Source organism: Oncorhynchus keta, chromosome 2, assembly GCF_023373465.1.
Source record: "Oncorhynchus keta strain PuntledgeMale-10-30-2019 chromosome 2, Oket_V2, whole genome shotgun sequence".
Classification (NCBI taxonomy): Eukaryota; Metazoa; Chordata; class Actinopteri; order Salmoniformes; family Salmonidae; genus Oncorhynchus; species Oncorhynchus keta.
In genome coordinates this window covers 18,766,396-18,787,606 of record NC_068422.1, presented here as the reverse complement: position 1 = coordinate 18,787,606, position 21,211 = coordinate 18,766,396, and the positions used below count along the sequence as shown (strand labels likewise).

Here is a 21,211-nt window from a genome sequence, read left to right as displayed (position 1 = left end):
AGTGGCTGAGGGAAATAAAAGTCTCCAACTTCAGCAATTTTTGCAATTCTTTCCAGTCACAGGCAGCAGAGAACTGGAAGGAAAGACGGCCAAATGAGGTGTTGGCTTTAGGGAAGATCAGTGAGATACACCTGCTGGAGCGCGTGCTACGGGTGGGTGTTGCCATCGTGACCAGTGAACTGAGATAAGGCGTAGCTTTACCTAGCATGGACTTGTAGATGACCTGGAGCCAGTGGGTCTGGCGACGAATATGTTGCGAGGTCCAGCCGACTAGAGCATACAGGTCGCAGTGGTGGGTGGTAACAAAATGGATGGCACTGTGATAAACGGCATCTAGTTTGCCGAAGTCGAGGATCGGTAGGATAGTCAGTTTTACTAGGGTAAGTTTGGCGGTGTGAGTGAAGGAGGCTTTGTTGCGAAATAGAAAGCAGACTCTAGATTTGATTTTGAATTGGAGATGTTTGATATGAGTCTGGAAGGAGAGTTTACAGTCTAGCCAGACACCTAGGTACTTATAGATGTCCACATATTCTAGGTCGGAACCATCCAGGGTGGTGATGCTAGTCGGGCGTGCGGTTGCAGGTAGCGAACGGTTGAAAAGCATGCATTTGGTTTTACTAGCGTTTAAGAGCAGTTGGAGGCCACGGAAGGAGTGTTGTATGGCATTGAAGCTCGTTTGGAGGTTAGATAGCACAGTGTCCAAGGAAGGGCCAGAAGTATACAGAATGGTGTCGTCTGCGTAGAGGTGGATCAGGGAATCGCGCACAGCAAGAGCAACATCATTCATATATACAGAGAAAAGAGTCGGCCCGAGAATTTAACCCTGTGGTACCCCCATAGAGACTGCCAGAGGACCTGACAACATGCCCTCCGATTTGACACACTGAACTCTGTCTGCAAAGTAGTTGGTGAACCAGGCAAGGCAGTCATTAGAAAAACCGAGGCTACGGAATCTGCCGATAAGAATATGGTGGTTGACAGAGTCGAAAGCCTTGGCCAGGTCGATGAAGACGGCTGCACAGTACTGTCTTTTATCCATGGCGGTTATGATATCGTTTAGTACCTTGAGCGTGGTTGAGGTACACCCGTGACCGGGTCGAAGACCTTAGATAGGCAGGGCAGGATGGATATAGGTCTGGAACAGTTTGGGTCCAGGGTGTCTCCCCCTTTTGAAGAGGGGGATGACCGTGGCAGCTTTCCAATCCTTGGAGATCTCAGACGATACGAAACAGAGGTTGAACAGGCTGGTAATAGGGGTTGCGATAATGGCGGCGGATAGTTTCAGAAATAGAGGATCCAGATTGTCAAGCCCAGCTGAGTTGTATGGGTCCATGTTTTGCAGCTCTTTCAGATCATCTGCTATCTGGATTTAGTTAAGGAGAAGCTGGGGAGGCTTGGGCGAGTAGCTGCGAGGGGGGGGGGGGGGGAAGCTGTTGGCCGGGGTTGGAGTAGCCAGGAGGAAGGCATGGCCAGCCGTTGAGAAATGCTTTTTGAAGTTTTTGATTATCATGGATTTATCGGTGGTGACCGTGTTACCTAGCCTCAGTGCAGTGGGCAGGTGGGAGGAGGTGCTCTTGTTCTCAATGGACTTTACAGTGTCCCAGAACTTTTTGGAGTTAGAGCTACAGGATGCAAATTTGCTTGAAAAAGCTGGCCTTTGCTTCCCTGACTGACTGTGTGTATTAGTTCCTGACTTCCCTGACTGACTGTGTATATTGGTTCCTGACTTCCCTGACTGACTGTGTGTATTGGTTCCTGACTTCCCTGACTGACTGTGTGTATTGGTTCCTGACTTCCCTGACTGACTGTGTGTATTGGTTCCTGACTTCCCTGACTGACTGTGTGTATTGGTTCCTGACTTCCCTGACTGACTGTGTGTATTGGTTCCTGACTTCCCTGACTGACTGTGTGTATTGGTTCCTGACTTCCCTGACTGACTGTGTGTATTGGTTCCTGACTTCCCTGACTGACTGTGTGTATTGGTTCCTGACTTCCCTGACTGACTGTGTGTATTGGTTCCTGACTTCCTGACTGACTGTGTGTATTGGTTCCTGACTTCCCTGACTGACTGTGTGTATTGGTTCCTGACTTCCCTGACTGACTGTGTGTATTGGTTCCTGACTTCCCTGACTGACTGTGTGTATTGGTTCCTGACTTCCCTGACTGACTGTGTGTATTGGTTCCTGACTTCCCTGACTGACTGTGTGTATTGGTTCCTGACTTCCCTGACTGACTGTGTGTATTGGTTCCTGACTTCCCTGACTGACTGTGTGTATTGGTTCCTGACTTCCCTGACTGACTGTGTGTATTGGTTCCTGACTTCCCTGACTGACTGTGTGTATTGGTTCCTGACTTCCCTGACTGACTGTGTGTATTGGTTCCTGACTTCCTGACTGACTGTGTGTATTGGTTCCTGACTTCCCTGACTGACTGTGTGTATTGGTTCCTGACTTCCCTGACTGACTTTGTGTATTGGTTCCTGACTTCCCTGACTGACTGTGTGTATTGGTTCCTGACTTCCCTGACTGACTGTGTGTATTGGTTCCTGACTTCCCTGACTGACTGTGTGTATTGGTTCCTGACTTCCTGACTGACTGTGTGTATTGGTTCCTGACTTCCCTGACTGACTGTGTGTATTGGTTCCTGACTTCCCTGACTGACTGTGTGTATTGGTTCCTGACTTCCCTGACTGACTGTGTGTATTGGTTCCTTACTTCCCTGAATGACTGTGTGTATTGGTTCCTGACTTCCCTGACTGACTGTGTATATTGGTTCCTGACTTCCCTGACTGACTGTGTGTATTGGTTCCTGACTTCCCTGACTGACTGTGTGTATTGGTTCCTGACTTCCCTGAATGACTGTGTGTATTGGTTCCTGACTTCCCTGACTGACTGTGTGTATTGGTTCCTGACTTCCCTGACTGACTGTGTGTATTGGTTCCTGACTTCCTGACTGACTGTGTGTATTGGTTCCTGACTTCCTGACTGACTGTGTGTATTGGTTCCTGACTTCCCTGACTGACTGTGTGTATTGGTTCCTGACTTCCCTGACTGACTGTGTGTATTGGTTCCTGACTTCCCTGACTGACTGTGTGTATTGGTTCCTGACTTCCTGACTGACTGTGTGTATTGGTTCCTGACTTCCCTGACTGACTGTGTGTATTGGTTCCTGACTTCCCTGACTGACTGTGTGTATTGGTTCCTGACTTCCTGACTGACTGTGTGTATTGGTTCCTGACTTCCTGACTGACTGTGTGTATTGGTTCCTGACTTCCCTGACTGACTGTGTGTATTGGTTCCTGACTTCCTGACTGACTGTGTGTATTGGTTCCTGACTTCCCTGACTGACTGTGTGTATTGGTTCCTGACTTCCCTGACTGACTGTGTGTATTAGTTCCTGACTTCCCTGACTGACTGTGTGTATTAGTTCCTGACTTCCCTGACTGACTGTGTGTATTGGTTCCTGACTTCCCTGACTGACTGTGTGTATTGGTTCCTGACTTCCCTGACTGACTGTGTGTATTGGTTCCTGACTTCCCTGACTGACTGTGTGTATTGGTTCCTGACTTCCCTGACTGACTGTGTGTATTGGTTCCTGACTTCCCTGACTGACTGTGTGTATTGGTTCCTGACTTCCCTGACTGACTGTGTGTATTGGTTCCTGACTTCCCTGACTGACTGTGTGTATTGGTTCCTGACTTCCCTGACTGACTGTGTGTATTAGTTCCTGACTTCCCTGACTGACTGTGTGTATTGGTTCCTGACTTCCCTGACTGACTGTGTGTATTGGTTCCTGACTTCCCTGACTGACTGTGTGTATTGGTTCCTGACTTCCCTGACTGACTGTGTGTATTGGTTCCTGACTTCCCTGACTGACTGTGTGTATTGGTTCCTGACTTCCCTGACTGACTGTGTGTATTAGTTCCTGACTTCCCTGACTGACTGTGTTATTGGTTCCTGACTTCCCTGACTGACTGTGTGTATTGGTTCCTGACTTCCCTGACTGACTGTGTGTATTGGTTCCTGACTTCCCTGACTGACTGTGTGTACTGGTTCCTGACTTCCCTGACTGACTGTGTGTATTGGTTCCTGACTTCCCTGACTGACTGTGTGTATTGGTTCCTGACTTCCCTGACTGACTGTGTGTATTAGTTCCTGACTTCCCTGACTGACTGTGTGTATTAGTTCCTGACTTCCTGACTGACTGTTCCCTGACTTCCCTGACTGACTGTGTGTATTGGTTCCTGACTTCCCTGACTGACTGTGTGTATTGGTTCCTGACTTCCCTGACTGACTGTGTGTATTGGTTCCTGACTTCCCTGACTGACTGTGTGTATTAGTTCCTGACTTCCCTGACTGACTGTGTGTATTGGTTCCTGACTTCCCTGACTGACTGTGTGTATTGGTTCCTGACTTCCCTGACTGACTGTGTGTATTGGTTCCTGACTTCCCTGACTGACTGTGTGTATTGGTTCCTGACTTCCCTGACTGACTGTGTGTATTAGTTCCTGACTTCCCTGACTGACTGTGTGTATTAGTTCCTGACTTCCCTGACTGACTGTGTGTATTGGTTCCTGACTTCCCTGACTGACTGTGTGTATTGGTTCCTGACTTCCCTGACTGACTGTGTGTATTGTGTCCTGACTTCCCTGACTGACTGTGTGTATTGTGTCCTGACTTCCCTGACTGACTGTGTGTATTGGTTCCTGACTTCCCTGACTGACTGTGTGTATTGGTTCCTGACTTCCCTGACTGACTGTGTGTATTGGTTCCTGACTTCCCTGACTGACTGTGTGTATTAGTTCCTGACTTCCCTGACTGACTGTGTGTATTGTGTCCTGACTTCCCTGACTGACTGTGTGTATTGGTTCCTGACTTCCCTGACTGACTGTGTGTATTGGTTCCTGACTTCCCTGACTGACTGTGTGTATTAGTTCCTGACTTCCCTGACTGACTGTGTGTATTGTGTCCTGACTTCCCTGACTGACTGTGTGTATTGGTTCCTGACTTCCTTGACTTGATGTATCCCTAAATAAATGTGGGTCCTACTGGGTCCTATTAGCCCATAGAAACGCTTTGAATAACAGATTCACTACATGAAACAACAGATCGTCCTCCCAAAAAATCGAAAGGAAGTTTGTTCTGATGTGTCTGTCCACTATCTGAGAGATACAGTATAAGAAAGATCAGGATTATATATATATATATATTTTACCTGTTATTTTTGGCACTAAAAACGTCTCATTACATTTACATTTAAGTCATTTAGCAGACGCTCTTATCCAGAGCGACTTATATATTAGTTCCATTAATTTTCTCAACTGGTACCTGGGGAACTTCAGGATGAGTCTAGAGCAAAACAACCGACATATACGTGTTCGTGAGAGTCTCACCTTTCCACAGTGTGTAGCCCAAACTGTTCGGACGCTACAGCCGATTTTGTGAGAAGAACGATTTTCGGGAAGTCTCATGGTCTGACAAAGACCGCTCTAACTCTGTCACCATTCACCGCAGATGCTGAAGTAGGCGAATGCAATGGATTGAGACGCATCCAAAAAACAGATTTCGAGCTTAAACTGACAGATTTTTATAGAGATATTTGTATTATGCTTTTTTTTTCACGGTGTCACAGACATCAACCTTAGGGGGTTAAGCAGATGCTTTTATTCAACGCGACTTAGTCATGCGTGCAATCATTTGTTGTATGGGTGGTCCCAGTGGGAATTGAACCCACAACCCTTGGGGTTTTAAGTGCTATGTTCTACCACTGAGCAACACAGGTCAGTATACCTAATCTACTAATGTGTTCTCTCCTGTCTCCTCTGTAGTGGATAATGTACTGACAGTTTCTCTCCTGTCTCCTCTGTAGTGGATAATGTACTGACAGTTTCTCTCCTGTCTCCTCTGTAGTGGATAATGTACTGACAGTTTCTCTCCTGTCTCCTCTGTAGTGGATAATGTACGGACAGTTTCTCTCCTGTCTCCTCTGTAGTGGATAATGTACTGACAGTTTCTCTCCTGTCTCCTCTGTAGTGGATAATGTACTGACCGATTCTCTTCCGTCTCCTCTGTTGTCGATAATGTACTGACAGTTTCTCTCCTGTCTCGCCTGTAGTGGATAACGTGCTGACAGTTCCTTTCCTTTCTCCTCTAGTGGATGATCCAGACGCCTCACAAGGTGGCCACGTTCTTTGGCTGCATCGGGACGGACCACTTTGGAGAGATCCTGAAACAGAAGGCTGAGGAAGCCCATGTAGACGCTCGCTATTACCAACAGACCCAGGAGCCAACCGGAACCTGCGCTGCCTGCATCACTGGGGACAACAGGTCAGGCCTCGTCCAATCAGCTCTAAGCTAAGCAACACCGGTTGCGTCCCAATAATCTCCTTCTCCGGAAGTGTGCCCGTTTTCACTTCCTGTCATGGATTTGACTGGTATGGAAACTCCCTCCCTCTAGCTCATGCCTACACCAATCCAATCCAATGAGAAGTTAACTAGTGCACACTTCAGGAGGAAGGAGCGAGAACCTGGTGTAAGTCCCAATTATCTGTCCCCCAAGAGTAATTTCGGTTCATTTCAAGTTCATAGAGTCGTTAAATGGTGACGGCTCATCATACGTAAATGCTAGTTGGTCGTCTTTCATCAAAGGAAAGCACTTACTGTACATTCCTTCCACTTTAGTAGAACCTTGCAGCCCCAGTGACTCGTCTTGTCACCCATCTACAGTACAGGCTCGGGCTGACACAGAGGATGCAGCCCAAATGGCACCCTATTCCTTACATAGTGCACTACTTTTGATCACAACCTCTCCTGGCCCTGTTCAAAAGTGCTGCATTATATAGGGAGTAGGGTGCCATTTCAGACGCAACACAGGAGGGTAGATGCAACACTAGGGCGGCAGGTAGACTAGCGCTTAGACCGTTGGGCCAGTAATCGAAAGCTTGCTAGTTTGAATCCACGAGCCGATTGCTCCAGGGTCACCTTTGATAATGGCTGACCATGGAAAAACATTTTTACACTTGCATATAATACGCACATGTACATGTGTGAAACAGGACAAATATAAGCAAATTATATTATTATTATTAGATGTATTTGGATCTCTCTCCTCACCTGTCAGACCTCTTGTGTGTGTGTCAGTCAGACCCCTCCTGTCTGTCAGTAGTATTGATCCTCAGACTGTCAACCGCTTCTCACGCTGCTGTCATCATCAACACGTCTCACACACACAGCAGAGGACACACACATGCACACACACACACACAGGGCCAGGTGTGGATCAATAAGTCCTCAGTAAAGACTCAGTCTGTCTGGCCTTTCATCTCCCGCTACTGGAGGTGTCACTCACCGTGTGTGTGTGTGTGTGTGTGTGTGTGTGTGTGTGTGTGTGTGTGTGTGTGTGTGTGTGTGTGTGTGTGTGTGTGTGTGTGCTAGTCTCTAGTGGCTGGCCTGCCCTGTCGGCCTGGCAGACATGCCCAGTGAACGAGCTCTTTTAGTGGTGCTTGTTTGATGTGAGCCCTGACACCTGAAAAGGTCAGTCTGTGTGCTTCAGGAGAGGAGCCCTGTAATATGTCTTCCAGGTGTTTAACAGACAGCTCAGAAGGGCCAGGTGAAAGGTCACGGCAGGGCTGGGTGATGAGGGAGATTCCAGCCAGTCAGTGTGTAATAACCTCTGCTTTGATTAGGCTTGCCAATCTTGCTCTTCAGAAACTGCATCATATGGTATTTTCCTCTAACACACACCCCTGTAGCTCCCTTGTCCTCCACAGCTCAATGCAATGCCAGGATAGTGAGTATGATTCCCAGGACAACCCCTTCATAAAAATGCCTCTGTCTCAGTATCACCTCCAGTATCTCACAACAGATGAGGTGAAGACTGTGGTTGCATTTGAAATGGCAACCTATTTCCCTACATAGTGTACTACTTTTGACCTTATGGGCCCTTGTCAAAAATAGTGCACTACATAGGCCGGGGATAGGGCATCATTTCAGATTGACTGGGGCCTGAGTATTAATAAAAAATATTTGAGGTAACATGATAATGTTACATTATTTCAGGCAGAACCTTTTGTTCACTGTTAGCCTTGAATGTGTTTAATCCCATTCTCTGTTGGAGACCAGTGTCTCTGTTTGCTTCCCAAATGGCACCCTATTCCCTATAGAGTGCACTACTTTTATCCAGAGCCCTATGGCCAGGTCAGACTCTCTGTGATAAACAATTTAAGTTTTTGATAACAGAAACTGTATTTATTTCACCTTGCACCTAACGTTCTACGCATTATCATCCTTTTACATCATGGGAGGAAAGTGTCTGTGCTACGTTCCAAATGGTTCCCTATATAGTGCATAACTTTTGACCAGCTTTGGTCAAACAGTGCACTATATAGGGAGAAATTTAAGTCGCAGCCTGGGTCTGATGCTGGTGTTTTGGGGATATTTTTGGAGTTGGGAATGAAGATGGATGATTGGCGAGTGGGCCGTGTGATTTATGGGCTGTGTCTGTGCAGGTCCCTTTTGTGATTTATGGGCTGTGTCTGTGCAGGTCCTTGGTTGCTAACCTGGCAGCAGCAAACTGCTACAACAAGGAGAAACACCTGGATCTGGATGGCAACTGGGAGCTGGTTGAGAAAGCCAAGGTCTATTATATAGCGGTAAGTGACAAAAAAAGTGATTAAAATCTCTACATTCAAATGACTCGAGTCTCCACATTCAACACGCACGCATGAGCGCACACATCACATTTGAGTCATTTAGCAGACGCTCTTATCCAGAGCGACTTACAGTTATGCTCTTAAGATAGCTAGCTGGAACAACCCCATATGTCATAGTAAATACATTTTTCCTCAAAGCTATCAGCAAAGTCAGTGCTAGTAAGGGGGCAAAAATAATAATTTAAGATATTCTTTGAAGAGGTAGGGTAGGTTCGTTTGACCTAGCTTCAGGGGGAAGCTGGTTCCACCACTTGGGTGCCAGGACAGAGAAGAGCTTGGACTGGGCTAAGAGGGAGCTGCCCTCCCATAGGGCCAAGAGACCAGAGGTGGCAGAATGGAGTACTCAGGTTGGGGTTTGAACTTAGCCTGAAAGTAGGAAGGGCAGTTCCTCTTGCTGCTCCGTAGGCAAGTACCATGGTCTTGCAGTGGATACGAGCTTCAACTGGAAGCCAGTGGAGTGTGGGGAGGAGCGGGGTGACATGGGAGAACTTGAGAAGGTAGAACCCCCATTGGCTGCAGTGTTTTGGATAAGTTGCTAGGGTTGGATGGCACAAGCTGGGTGCCCAGCCAACAGCGAGATCAAGTTTCAACGTCACATGCACAAATACAGTGAAAGTCTTTTCTTGCAAGCTCTGAACCCAACAATGCAATAATCAATAACAATGTAATACTAAAAATAACAAGGTAGAACAAAAACACATGAGAAAATAATGAACACAAACACTAAAGTAAGTAAGCATACTATATACAGGGTCAGTTCCACTACCATATTTACAATGCAAGAGTCATTTTAAATAGAGTTGCAGTAGTCCAGACGGGCGATGACAAATGCCTGGATTAGGACCTATGTTGCGTCCTGTGTGAGGTAGTCATACTCTACGGATGTTGTATAGCATGAACCTGTAGGAGCAAGTCACTGCTTTGAAGTTTGCCAAGAACGACAGGGTTTTTGTTGTCCAGGGTCACTCCAAGGTTCTTTGCACTCTGGGAGGGGCCCACCATGGAGTTGTCAACTGAGAGGCCATCCCCGGGAGGAAGAGCAGCTCTGTCTTGTCATGGTTGAGCTTGAGGTGGGCTGACATCCAAGATGAGATATCTGCCAGGCACACAGAGATGCATGTCACCACCTGGATGTCAGAAGGGGGTAACGAGAACAGTAGTTGAGTATCATCTGCATAGCAATGATAGGAGTGACCGTGTGAGGATATGACGGAGCCGAGTGACTTGGTGCATAGAGAGAAGAGGAGGGCCTAGAACCGAGCCTTGGGGGACACAAGTAGTGAGAGTACGTGCTCAGACACAGATCCTCTCCAATTCACCTGGTAGGAGCGGCCTGCCAGGTAGGATGCAATCCAAGCATGTGCAGAGCCTGAGGTACCAGCCCTTAGCGGGTGGAGAGGAGGATCTGATTGGTTCACTGTGTTGAAGGCAATGGATATATCTAGGAGAATGAGAACAGAGGGAGTCAGCTTTGGAAGTGTGGAGAGCCATTACAGAGAAGAGCAGTCTTGGTTGAGTGACCCATCTTGAAGCCTGGTTAGTTCAAGAAGATTGTTATGAGGAAGATGGCGAGAGAGTTGGTCAGAGACAGAATGTTTAAGTGTTTTGGAAAGAAACGAAAAATGGAATACGAATTTATAGTTTAATGTCTGAGGTGTCGAGTGTTGGTTTCTCAAGGAGGGGAGCAACTCTGGGCATTTTGAAGTCAGAGGGGATGCTGCCAGTTGTCAGGGATGACCAGATGCTCTTGGACTATGAGCGAAAAATATAGTCAGGTAAAGAGAGAGCAGCTGGGGTAGCAGTGTTGTCTGGCGTGATACAGGTCTCTCAGGGCCAGAAAGTATAGGGACTGAAGGGCAGCATAGGTTGAGATGAACTCTGCATTGGTGACCGCAGATCTGCAGTTCCAAACACTGCCGGAGACCAGAAATTCCATATGGGTTTTGTGCACAGGGTACACTAAATTAGAAGGGTTGCAGCTAAGGGGTGGGGAGCGAACAGGTATAGAAAACACGCACATAGTTGACAAAGCTACAAAATAAAAATTTGATCTGAAAATAACTAGGTAATACTTAAGTGAGAGAGTGGTGTGGTGCCTTCCTCTCATAACAGAACCTTCTTTGTTTCGGCAACACGACTGCCGCTGGGAAAACAGGGGAGACTGAAGTACTAACTCTCATTGCTGATTGCCTAGCAGAGGTGAAGAGCACACCTCCCTGTACTAATTGCTGATTGCCTAGGAGAGGTGAAACCACTCCCCCTTCACTGATTACGAAAACAACAACAGTCCCAAATTGCCCTGCCAGTTAATCCTGGTTGAGGTGTCAACAATCATCTGCATGTTATGAGCAGTCAGCAGTTCACACACCAAGTAGGCTACTGGGAAGACAGGCAGCACTTAAAAATGATACGTATCACTCCTGGAGAGATCACGGATCCTCTAGCTATAGAATGAAACACACACACACACACACACACACACACACACACACACACACACACACACACACACACACACACACACACACACACACACACACACACACACACACACACACACACACACACACACACACACACACACACACACACACACACACACACAGACACACTCTTTCTCCCATTGCCAGAAGAGAACAAAACGTTAAGAGGGCCTTTGTAGAAAGGAAACAAACCTCTTGGCGTTCCACAGTCATTGTCAAAGTGTTAATTTGTCTTCTTTTGTTGAGGCAGATGAGTTTACAGTAGCTCACCTATTCAAATAATACCACTCAAGGCTTCCCATTCTCCTTGTGCATCTGTGTGTGACGGTTTAAAGTCAATGTGAAGTTGTTGTGCATGTTATGTGTTCATTCCATCGATATTGTAGCCAACAGGTGCTGCAGAAGTATGACGATTGATTATCCCAGTTTATACCCCCCACCCCACCCACACACACACACTAAAGTAATGTCTTGACTTACTAGAGGTAGGCGGGGTAGAATGGCCAGCGGCGCTCGTGTTTCCCTTTTTAGGATTAGATTTAATTCCAGTGGATGAACTTCCTCTCTGATCTCACATCAAGATGATAGCCCTAAAATCACCCTGCATTCCATGTCTTTAAACAGTCCATTATCTACATAAATCAACTTTATAGCCTGACCCGCACCTTCTCTTGTTTTACCGTTATTTTGTTCCAAATTCACCCCAGGCCCCAACTCCAAATTGCCATGCCACTATTAATGGTGTGATGCCGTTAACTTGAGAATATTGTGGTCGAATGAACTATACAAGTTTCTTTGTAATTACTTCACTCAGTCAAAAAACAGAAACCGAAGGAATAGTAAACTACATCACACTGTCAAAGTGTAATTTCACTCTGTCATTCAGAGATTGTGTGATGTTATTTTAGGCTCTGATTAGCATTAGCAAACACAGCACATCCGCTGCAAATTGGCATATATATTGTTGTGCCACATCCGACAGTTCCGACAGTGTCAAGCAGGGAAACTCTTCCCTCTGCAGAATTGTAGAGAAAGAAGGTCCACCCTATGCCATTTGGGACTCCCTCAGTTGCTGCTGAGAATCTCAACACGACGGAATCGGAATACGGCATCTCGGAATCCCTCTCGGGCCTCTTTGTCAAAACATGGGATCGTTCTCTTTGTTAGAGTCCAATTGGCACTTCCAAAGGACTTATCCAGATCCACTGCCACAGCCATTGGCACTTAATGCTGTGTCTGTGTTCCAAATGGCACCCTGTTCCCTATATAGTGCACTCTTTTTGACCATAACCCTAACCAATGAACAGCATCAGAACACAATGCTGCCACCATGTATTAATGTGCTTTGTTGATTTCCATCAAATGACTGACTCTGTCCTGTGTTGGTATGCACAGTCTGATTACGCTCTAATCTGTCAATCAGATTACTGAGCTGTCTTTACGAATGCTTTCCTGATTGACTTCCACCCCAGTTCGGTGACGGCTCCAGCCTGGTCCTTCCTTACTTCCTGAACTGTGTGTGTGTGTGTGTGTGTGTGTGTGTGTGTGTGTGTGTGTGTGTGTGTGTGTGTGTGTGTGTGTGTGTGTGTGTGTGTGTGTGTGTGTGTGTGTGTGTGTGTGTGTGTGTGTGTGTGTGGACGTGTTTAACTATACTTGTGGGGACCAGATTGTTATAATTGTTTGACCAACAGAGGACATTTTGTTGGTCCCCACAAGGTCAAATGCTATTTGTAGGGGGTTTAAGGTTAGAATTAGTGTTAGTTAGAGTTACAAGCTAGGGTTAGTTTTAGGGTTTGGGTTAGGAGCTAGGTTTAGGGTTAAGGTTAGGGTTAGGGTTAAGGAAAATAAGATTTTGAGTGGGACTGAATTGTGTGTCCCCACAAGGTTAGTCATACAAGACTGTGTGTGTGTGTGTGTGTGTGTGTGTGTGTGTGTGTGTGTGTGTGTGTGTGTGTGTGTTAAAGAGGTGATTGATGATTCTTGGCAGAGGTTCTCAAGGTGCCTGCTACTATGTGGTGTGATTGGATGAAAACATAATTATTAGAGGGCTCCTAAAGCCAATCTGGCTCCTACACCAGCCCATCCAGCAGCAGGGCCACACACACACACACACACACACACACACACACACACACACACACACACACACACACACACACACACACACACACACACACACACACACACACACACACACACACACACACACCACACAGAGAGAGAAAGAAACACATGCACACACAGTGGCAGACGCTGAGCAGGGAAGGAGGGAATGAGAGAAGGGGGGAAGGGGGTGTGTGTGGGAGTGACTGCCATTCCTCACAAAGAGAGAGCCTGTGTTGAACTCCAGCCAGATGTTTAGTGGCAGACTTTCTGTTGCTAGGAAAGCTGCGTCCTTGGGCATATCACTGCACAAAAAGCAATAACAAAAGCAGAGGGAAAGAAGAGCTGGATAAATGGATGGAAGGGAATGGATGAGAAGGGGATGGATGAGAAGGGAATGGATGAGAAGGGGATGTCTTTTTCATGTTTTGAATATCAACGGTGACGTGGCAGCAAACGGTGTTGCTTTTGACAGTTATTGTTGTTTTTACCAACGCTAGTGTTCCAGCATCAAAAAATGGAGGCATGCTGTATTGTGTGGGTGGGAAGGAGATGAAGCGCTCCAGATGATTGACTGTAATTTAAGGGGGTGGGGGGGTGTTCCTCCCCCATGCCACACTTCCCTTTATGGATATTATCTCTCTCTCTCTCTCTCTCTCTCTCTCTCTCTCTCTCTCTCTCTCTCTCTCTCTCTCTCTCTCTCTCTCTCTCTCTCTCTCTCTCTCTCTCTCTCTCTCTCTCTCTCTCTCTCTCTCTCTCTGTCTCTCTCTCTCTGTCTATCTCTCTCTGTCTCTGTCTCTGTCTCTCTCTGTCTCTCTCTGTCTCTCTCTCTCTCTCTCTCTCTCTCTCTCTCTCTCTCTCTCTCTCTCTCTCTCTCTCTCTCTCTCTCTCTCTCTCTCTCTCTCTCTCTCTCTCTCTCTCTCTCTCTCCACTATACACACACGTCTGCAGCACAGCATACCACGGTCAAGAGCCCTGGTCTAAAACCATTTACACCCAGGAAACCAACTCTATTTTCTCATTAAGCTTGATCCAAATTAAACCAGAGCATTGTAATTGCGAAATGAAAAAGAGACGTGTGTGCGAAACAACTGACTATGAAAAGGCCTGTTAATGACTTGGTGCAGATGGTCAGAAACAACCCCAGGATACAAGAAACGCTTTCACCATGCCAACCAGTCTGATCGGGAGAACTCACTGCCCAATGAGAAATGAGCTAGGTCATGCTCCCTCTCACAGACATGGGACCCTTCCATCCCAGACAGCTCCCTAACCCAGCCAACACCTTCCCCTATGGTAGCCACACCCAGGCAGACTTGGGTTCAAATAGTATGAAATCTTTCAAATATGTTTGTTTGAACCTTTCTGAAAAGCCAGTTGGATGGGGTTTACACATTTTAGACTATTCTATTGGTTTCCATTGTGCCATGTGAGTTCTATGAAGCACACCTAGAGTATTTGAAGGATTTTAAATACCATTTAAACCCATGTCTGAACCCAGGCTATTGAGCCTGCTTAAGCAGCTCTGCAACCTGAAATATTGCCACACTCCGTTAACATGAGCACATTGCAGATAGATAGCAGATAGATAGCGTTCAATGGCAGCTGTGTCTCTTTGCCCTGACTGCAGAGGGGAAGCTGAGATGAGCTACAGTCACTGAAGCATCATGTCTATGCAAGCAAATAGAAAGGGACTGAAGGGAGGAGGGATGGAGAGGATGAGGGAGGGGGAGAGCAAAAAATAAAATAATGCGCAACACTAGCTGCTGGCACCACAAGCAGGCACGTCAGCCTGCTACACCCCAGAGTGGCGCATGCACACACACACTCACACGCACCTGCTCTGCCCCACCAGCCCCTGCAATTTTCTGCCAAAAAGCGAAGGGAGCGGCTCTCCACACCACTAACTGACACCTTATCAGCCAACCAACGACTTATTAGCACAGAGGTGACTGCGGCTAACGCTCCGCTCTGTCCTCTGCCCTTTCCTCTCCCATCTGTCCTCTCCTTTCCTTCTCTGTCCTCTCCTTTCCTTCTCTGTCCTCTCCTTTCCTCCTCTGTCCTGTCCTCTGCCCTTTCCTCTCCCATCTGTCCTCTCCTTTCCTCCTCTGCCCTTTCCTCTCCCATCTGTCCTCTCTTTTCCTTCTCTGTCCTCTCCTTTCCTCCTCTGTCCTCTCCTTTCCTCCTCTGCCCTTTCCTCTCCCATCTGTCCTCTCCTTTCCTCCTCTGCCCTTTCCTCTCCCATCTGTCCTCTCCTTTCCTTCTCTGTCCTCTCCTTTCCTCCTCTGTCCTCTCCTTTCCTCCTCTGTCCTGTCCTCTGCTCCTCTGTCCTCTCCTCCTCTGTCCTCTCCTCGTCCTCTGCTTACAGGACACGCCACACTGTCCTCACCCTGACCTTGAGCCACGGAGGGAGGAAGAGTCTCCTCCCCTTCCCCTCTCTTCCCTGCCACTGTCCTTCCCCATAGCCAGTGAGGGGTCACGAGGCTGAACGCAGGCAGGGGATGAAGGGAAAGGGGAAAGAGGGGAAAAACTGGCAGCTTCCCCCTTTGTCTGCAGGCGATCGGTTACAGTGTTGGTTCCCAGTGAAATGTAATCTCCACTACATTTACATGCCAAGTTTGACTTCTGGCAAGCCATATTAAATAGATTTGTAAATGCATTTCATCTTGATTAGGATCTATCCTCGAGGGATCAAAATGTTTTCCTTGTCACCTGATGTTATGCAGTGATGTGCAAATCTGCCTAGTGTTCTTTCAACAGACTTTTTTTAGGATATGATGGCGGTTTTAGGGGACAAAGGATGTTCCTAGCCAAGTCCTGTCTGTCCATCAACGACCGGTCAGCAGTGCTACCTACAGTATTCTGTCAGTGTCTCAGGCAAGAGAAAAGACATCATTACTCTGACACAAGACCTCTAGAGAGTGAGTCTGTGACCCAAATGGCAACCTATTCCCTATATAGTGGACGACTTTGGGCCAGGGCCCTCAGGTCAAAAGTAGTGCAGTATATAGAGAATAGGGTGCAATTTGGGTCGCACACTCACTCTCTAGAGGTCTTGTGTCACAGTAATGATGTCTCTTCTCTTTATTACACAGCCATGTCTTTTGTGTGGAACAATGTAATTTCACATCTTTGTTTTGCTAATCAGATGGTATTTTATAATTGCCAACACTCATCTGATGAAAATGAATTCATAACTGTTCAATTACATCACCTTACTGGATCCTATTTATTTGTTATTGGTTTATTTATTTATTCGTTCTTGCTTCCAATTATAGGATTTCAATCAGAGTTAATCAAGTGATAAGGGGTGTCCCGTTTAGTGTCTGTAGTCTTTTATAATTGCCAACAACTATATCTAGATTATTCCCTTGTATGTTAAATTGCTGTCACTATATTATTCCCTTATATTTTAATTATAAGGCCGGGTGGGTAGCCAACTAGATGTGCACTAGCACGCACACTAGGGAAACCGTAGCTATCTGTAGAGGTGCACCTGTCTAATTGAGTGGTAATGAGCTGTCTGCAGGGCAGGCTGGTGATTGGCTGAAGAGCTGTCTAATTGAGCAGGGCAGACAGGTGATTGGCTCTCGGTGGGACTGCCAAGCCTGGCCTGCTGTAGTGGTAGTCCAGACAAGGGCTTATAGGCTTGAACCTGGCCTTTAGGGAAGTATCCAATTGCACTCTCGTCTAGGGCTGGGGCCGAGGGTCCGGGTTATAGGGCTGGGGTTTGGGGTTTGGGCTGGGCCTGAGGCCGGGTTATAGGGCTGGGGTTTGGGCTGGGCCTGAGGCTGGGTTATAGGGCTGGGGCCGTGGGGTTTGGGCTGGACCTGAGGCCGGGTTATAGGGCTGGGGCCATGGGGTTTGGGCTGGGCCTGAGGCCAAGTTATAGGGCTGGGGCCATGGGGTTTGGGCTGGGCCTGAGGTCAAGTTATAGGGCTGGGGCCATGGGGTTTGGGCTGGGCCTGAGGCCAAGTTATAGGGCTGGGGCCATGGGGTTTGGGCTGGGCCTGATGCCAGGTTATAGGCCTGGGGGTTTGGGCTGGGCCTGATGCCAGGTTATAGGGCTGGGGCCATGGGGTTTGGGCTGGGCCTGAGGCCAAGTTATAGGGCTGGGGACATGGGGTTTGGGCTGGGCCTGAGGCCAGGTTATAGGGCTAGGGCCATGGGGTTTGGGCTGGGCCTGAGGCCAGGTTATAGGGCTAGGGCCATGGGGTTTGGGCTGGGCCTGAGGCCAGGTTATAGGGCTAGGGCCATTGGGTTTGGGCTGGGCCTGAGGCCAGGTTATAGGGCTGGGGCCATGGGGTTTGGGCTGGGCCTGAGGCCAGGTTATAGGGCTAGGGCCATGGGGTTTGGGCTGGGCCTGAGGCCAGGTTATAGGGCTAGGGCCATGGGGTTTGGGCTGGGCCTGAGGCCAGGTTATAGGGCTAGGGCCATGGGGTTTGGGCTGGGCCTGAGACTCCAGGCGCTATTGTTATGGAGGAAAGGAAAACCACTACGGCATAGTTCACACTCGCTGCTGCTGTTAAACCTACATATTATCCATTTTGAAATGGTTTTGCTCTGTATATTTTGTAGAATATTTTTGTGTGTTAAGTAAACAGTCTCTTTGAGCTAGAAGTTGGTGGTGATCTGACTCTACTGTAGTAGTAGACTTCTAATTTGAACAACATTACAACAGGACAATAATTGCTTTAATCCACTGTATCTTGAGTAATTGCCTCGGGCGCCCAGTATTTGGCTGGTTGGCAGTCTTCCAGTCTGGGCTCTATATTACTCCACCAGTATGTTGTAACTTTCTCCTTTTACACCCACGTTACCTTGTAAAAACAGGTTTTATTTTTAAGCCAGGGAAAACACCAGGGCCTTTCAACCCCATAGTATTGTCGACATCTGCACAGTACTGGAAAGAGAAAAACTGTAAAAAAAAAAAAAATTAAATCATAATAATCTGCTAGACCTGGGCTGTGTCCCAACAGGCACTCTATTCCCTATGTAGTGCACTACTTTTAACCAGGGCCCACAGGGTTTGACAGTACAAGCTTTTTTGTTTTGCCTGGCTGCCAGTTCCTGATCTTCTGAGAACATAATTTGAGGAGTGGCATCTGATGAAAATGAATTCATAACTGTTCAATTACATCACCTTACTGGATCCTATTTATTAGTTATTGGTTTATTTATTTTTTCATTTTTGCTTCCAATTATAGGATTTCAATCAGAGGCAATCAAGTGATAAGGGGTGTCCCGTTTAGTGTCTGTAGTCTTTTATAATTGCCAATAACCATATCTAGATTACTCCTTGTATGTTAATTATGAGGCCGGATGGGTAGCCGACTAGATGTGCACACACACACACACACACACACACACACACACACACACACACACACACACACACACACACACACACACACACACACGCACACACGCACGCACGCACGCACGCACGCACGCGCGCGCGCACGCACACACACTGGGGCAACCGTAGCTGTCTGTGGAGCTGCACCTGTCTATTTGAGACATAATGCGCTGTCTGCAGGGCAGTCTAGTGATTGGCTGATGAGTTGTCTAATTGAACAGGGCAGACAGGTGATTGGCGCTCAGTGGGACTGCCATGCCTGGCCTGCAGTAGTGGGACTCTAGAGTCTAGACAAGGGTTTATAGGCTGGAACCTGGCCTTTAGGGAGATTATCCAATTCCACTCTAGTCTAAGGCTGGGCCGTGGGGTTTGGGCTGGTTCGTGGGGCTGAGCCTGGGGCCATGGGATTTGGGCTAGGGTCGTGGGGTTTGGGCTGGGTCGTGGGGTTTTGGCTGGGGCTGGGGCCGGGGCCGGGGCCGGGTTATAGTTATAGTTACTATAACCCGGCCCCAGGCACAGCCCAAACCCCACGACCCAAGGCCTGAAGTGTGAGAGGAATGGGAGATGGAGGAATCCAGCAGTGCTGAGGCAGAGGGCTCATGGTGAGGACGTCTGGCTACTATTCTGAACTTTGTGTGGTGAGCTTTCTGGCACCCAGAGCTGCTGAGGCATCACCCAAGTGGTGATACACAGAGTGGAGGAGAAGGCGGAGAAGTCTAGGCGCTATAAGACTCCAGTGGCTGTAAGACTCCAGGCGCTATAAGACTCCAGTGGCTATAAGACTCCAGTGGCTATAAGACTCCAGTGGCTATAAGACTCCAGGCGCTATAAGACTCCAGTGGCTATAAGACTCCAGGCGCTATAAGACTCCAGTGGCTATAAGACTCCAGGCGCTATAAGACTCTAGTGGCTATAAGACTCCAGTGGCTATAAGACTCCAGTGGCTATAAGACTCCAGGTGCTGTAAGACTCCAGTGGCTATAAGACTCCAGGCACTATAAGACTCCAATGGCTATAAGACTCCAGGCACTATAAGACTCCAGTGGCTGTAAGACTCCAGGCGCTATAAGACTCCAGGCACTATAAGACTCCAGTGGCTGTAAGACTCCAGGCGCTATAAGACTCCAGGGACTATAAGACTCCAGTGGCTATAAGAATCCAGTGGCTATAAGACTCCAGGTGCTATAAGACTCCAGTGGCTATAAGACTCCAGGTGCTATAAGACTCCAGGCACTATAAGACTCCAGGCGCTATAAGACTCCAGGCACTATAAGACTCCAGGCACTATAAGACTCCAGGTGCTATAAGACTCCAGTGGCTATAAGACTCCAGGTGCTATACGACTCCAGGCGCTATAAGACTCCAGGCACTATAAGACTTTCTGGCACCCAGAGCTGCTGAGGCATCACCCAAGTGGTGATACACAGAGTGGAGGAGAAGGCGGAGAAGTCCAGGCGCTTTAAGACTCCAGTGGCTGTAAGACTCCAGGCGCTATAAGACTCCAGTGGCTATAAGACTCCAGTGGCTATAAGACTCCAGTGGCTATAAGACTCCAGGCGCTATAAGACTCCAGTGGCTATAAGACTCCAGTGGCTATAAGACTCCAGTGGCTATAAGACTCCAGGTGCTGTAAGACTCCAGTGGCTATAAGACTCCAGGCACTATAAGACTCCAGGCGCTATAAGACTCCAGGCACTATAAGACTCCAGTGGCTGTAAGACTCCAGGCGCTATAAGACTCCAGGTGCTATAAGACTCCAGTGGCTGTAAGAATCCAGTGGCTATAAGACTCCAGGGACTATAAGACTCCAGTGGCTATAAGACTCCAGTGGCTATAAGACTCCAGGTGCTATAAGACTCCAGTGGCTGTAAGACTCCAGGCGCTATAAGACTCCAGGGACTATAAGACTCCAGTGGCTATAAGAATCCAGTGGCTATAAGACTCCAGGTGCTATAAGACTCCAGTGGCTATAAGACTCCAGGTGCTATAAGACTCCAGGCACTATAAGACTCCAGGCGCTATAAGACTCCAGGCACTATAAGACTCCAGGTGCTATAAGACTCCAGGTGCTATAAGACTCCAGGTGCTATAAGACTCCAGGCGCTATAAGACTCCAGGCACTATAAGACTCCAGGTGCTATAAGACTCCAGTGGCTATAAGACTCCAGGTGCTATAAGACTCCAGGCGCTATAAGACTCCAGGCACTATAAGACTCCAGTGGCTGTAAAACTCCAGTGGCTATAAGACTCCAGTGGCTATAAGACTCCAGGCACTATAAGACTCCAGTGGCTGTAAGACTCCAGTGGCTATAAGACTCCAGTGGCTATAAGACTCCAGTGGCTATAAGATTCTAGTGGCTATAAGATTCTAGTGGCTATAAGACTCTAGTGGCTATAAGACTCTAGTGGCTATAAGACTCCAGTGGCTATAAGACTCCAGTGGCTATAAGACTCCAGGCGCTATAAGACTCCAGTGGCTGTAAAACTCCAGTGGCTATAAGACTCCAGTGGCTATAAGACTCCAGTGGCTATAAGACTCCAGGCACTATAAGACTC

General features: G+C 47.7%; 1 protein-coding gene across 6 annotated transcripts in view; it reads left to right on the top strand.

The window, feature by feature from the left end:
• LOC118397366 (adenosine kinase) overlaps nt 1-21,211 on the top strand; it is a 295,175-nt gene that overhangs the window by 108,964 nt on the left and 165,000 nt on the right. For all 6 annotated transcript variants that reach the window (XM_035792030.2, XM_035792057.2, XM_035792048.2 and 3 more), the window contains 2 exons: nt 6,154-6,326; nt 8,542-8,650. In XM_035792030.2, the coding sequence (XP_035647923.1) occupies nt 6,154-6,326; nt 8,542-8,650 (282 nt within the window). The remainder of the gene's footprint in view (nt 1-6,153; nt 6,327-8,541; nt 8,651-21,211) is intronic.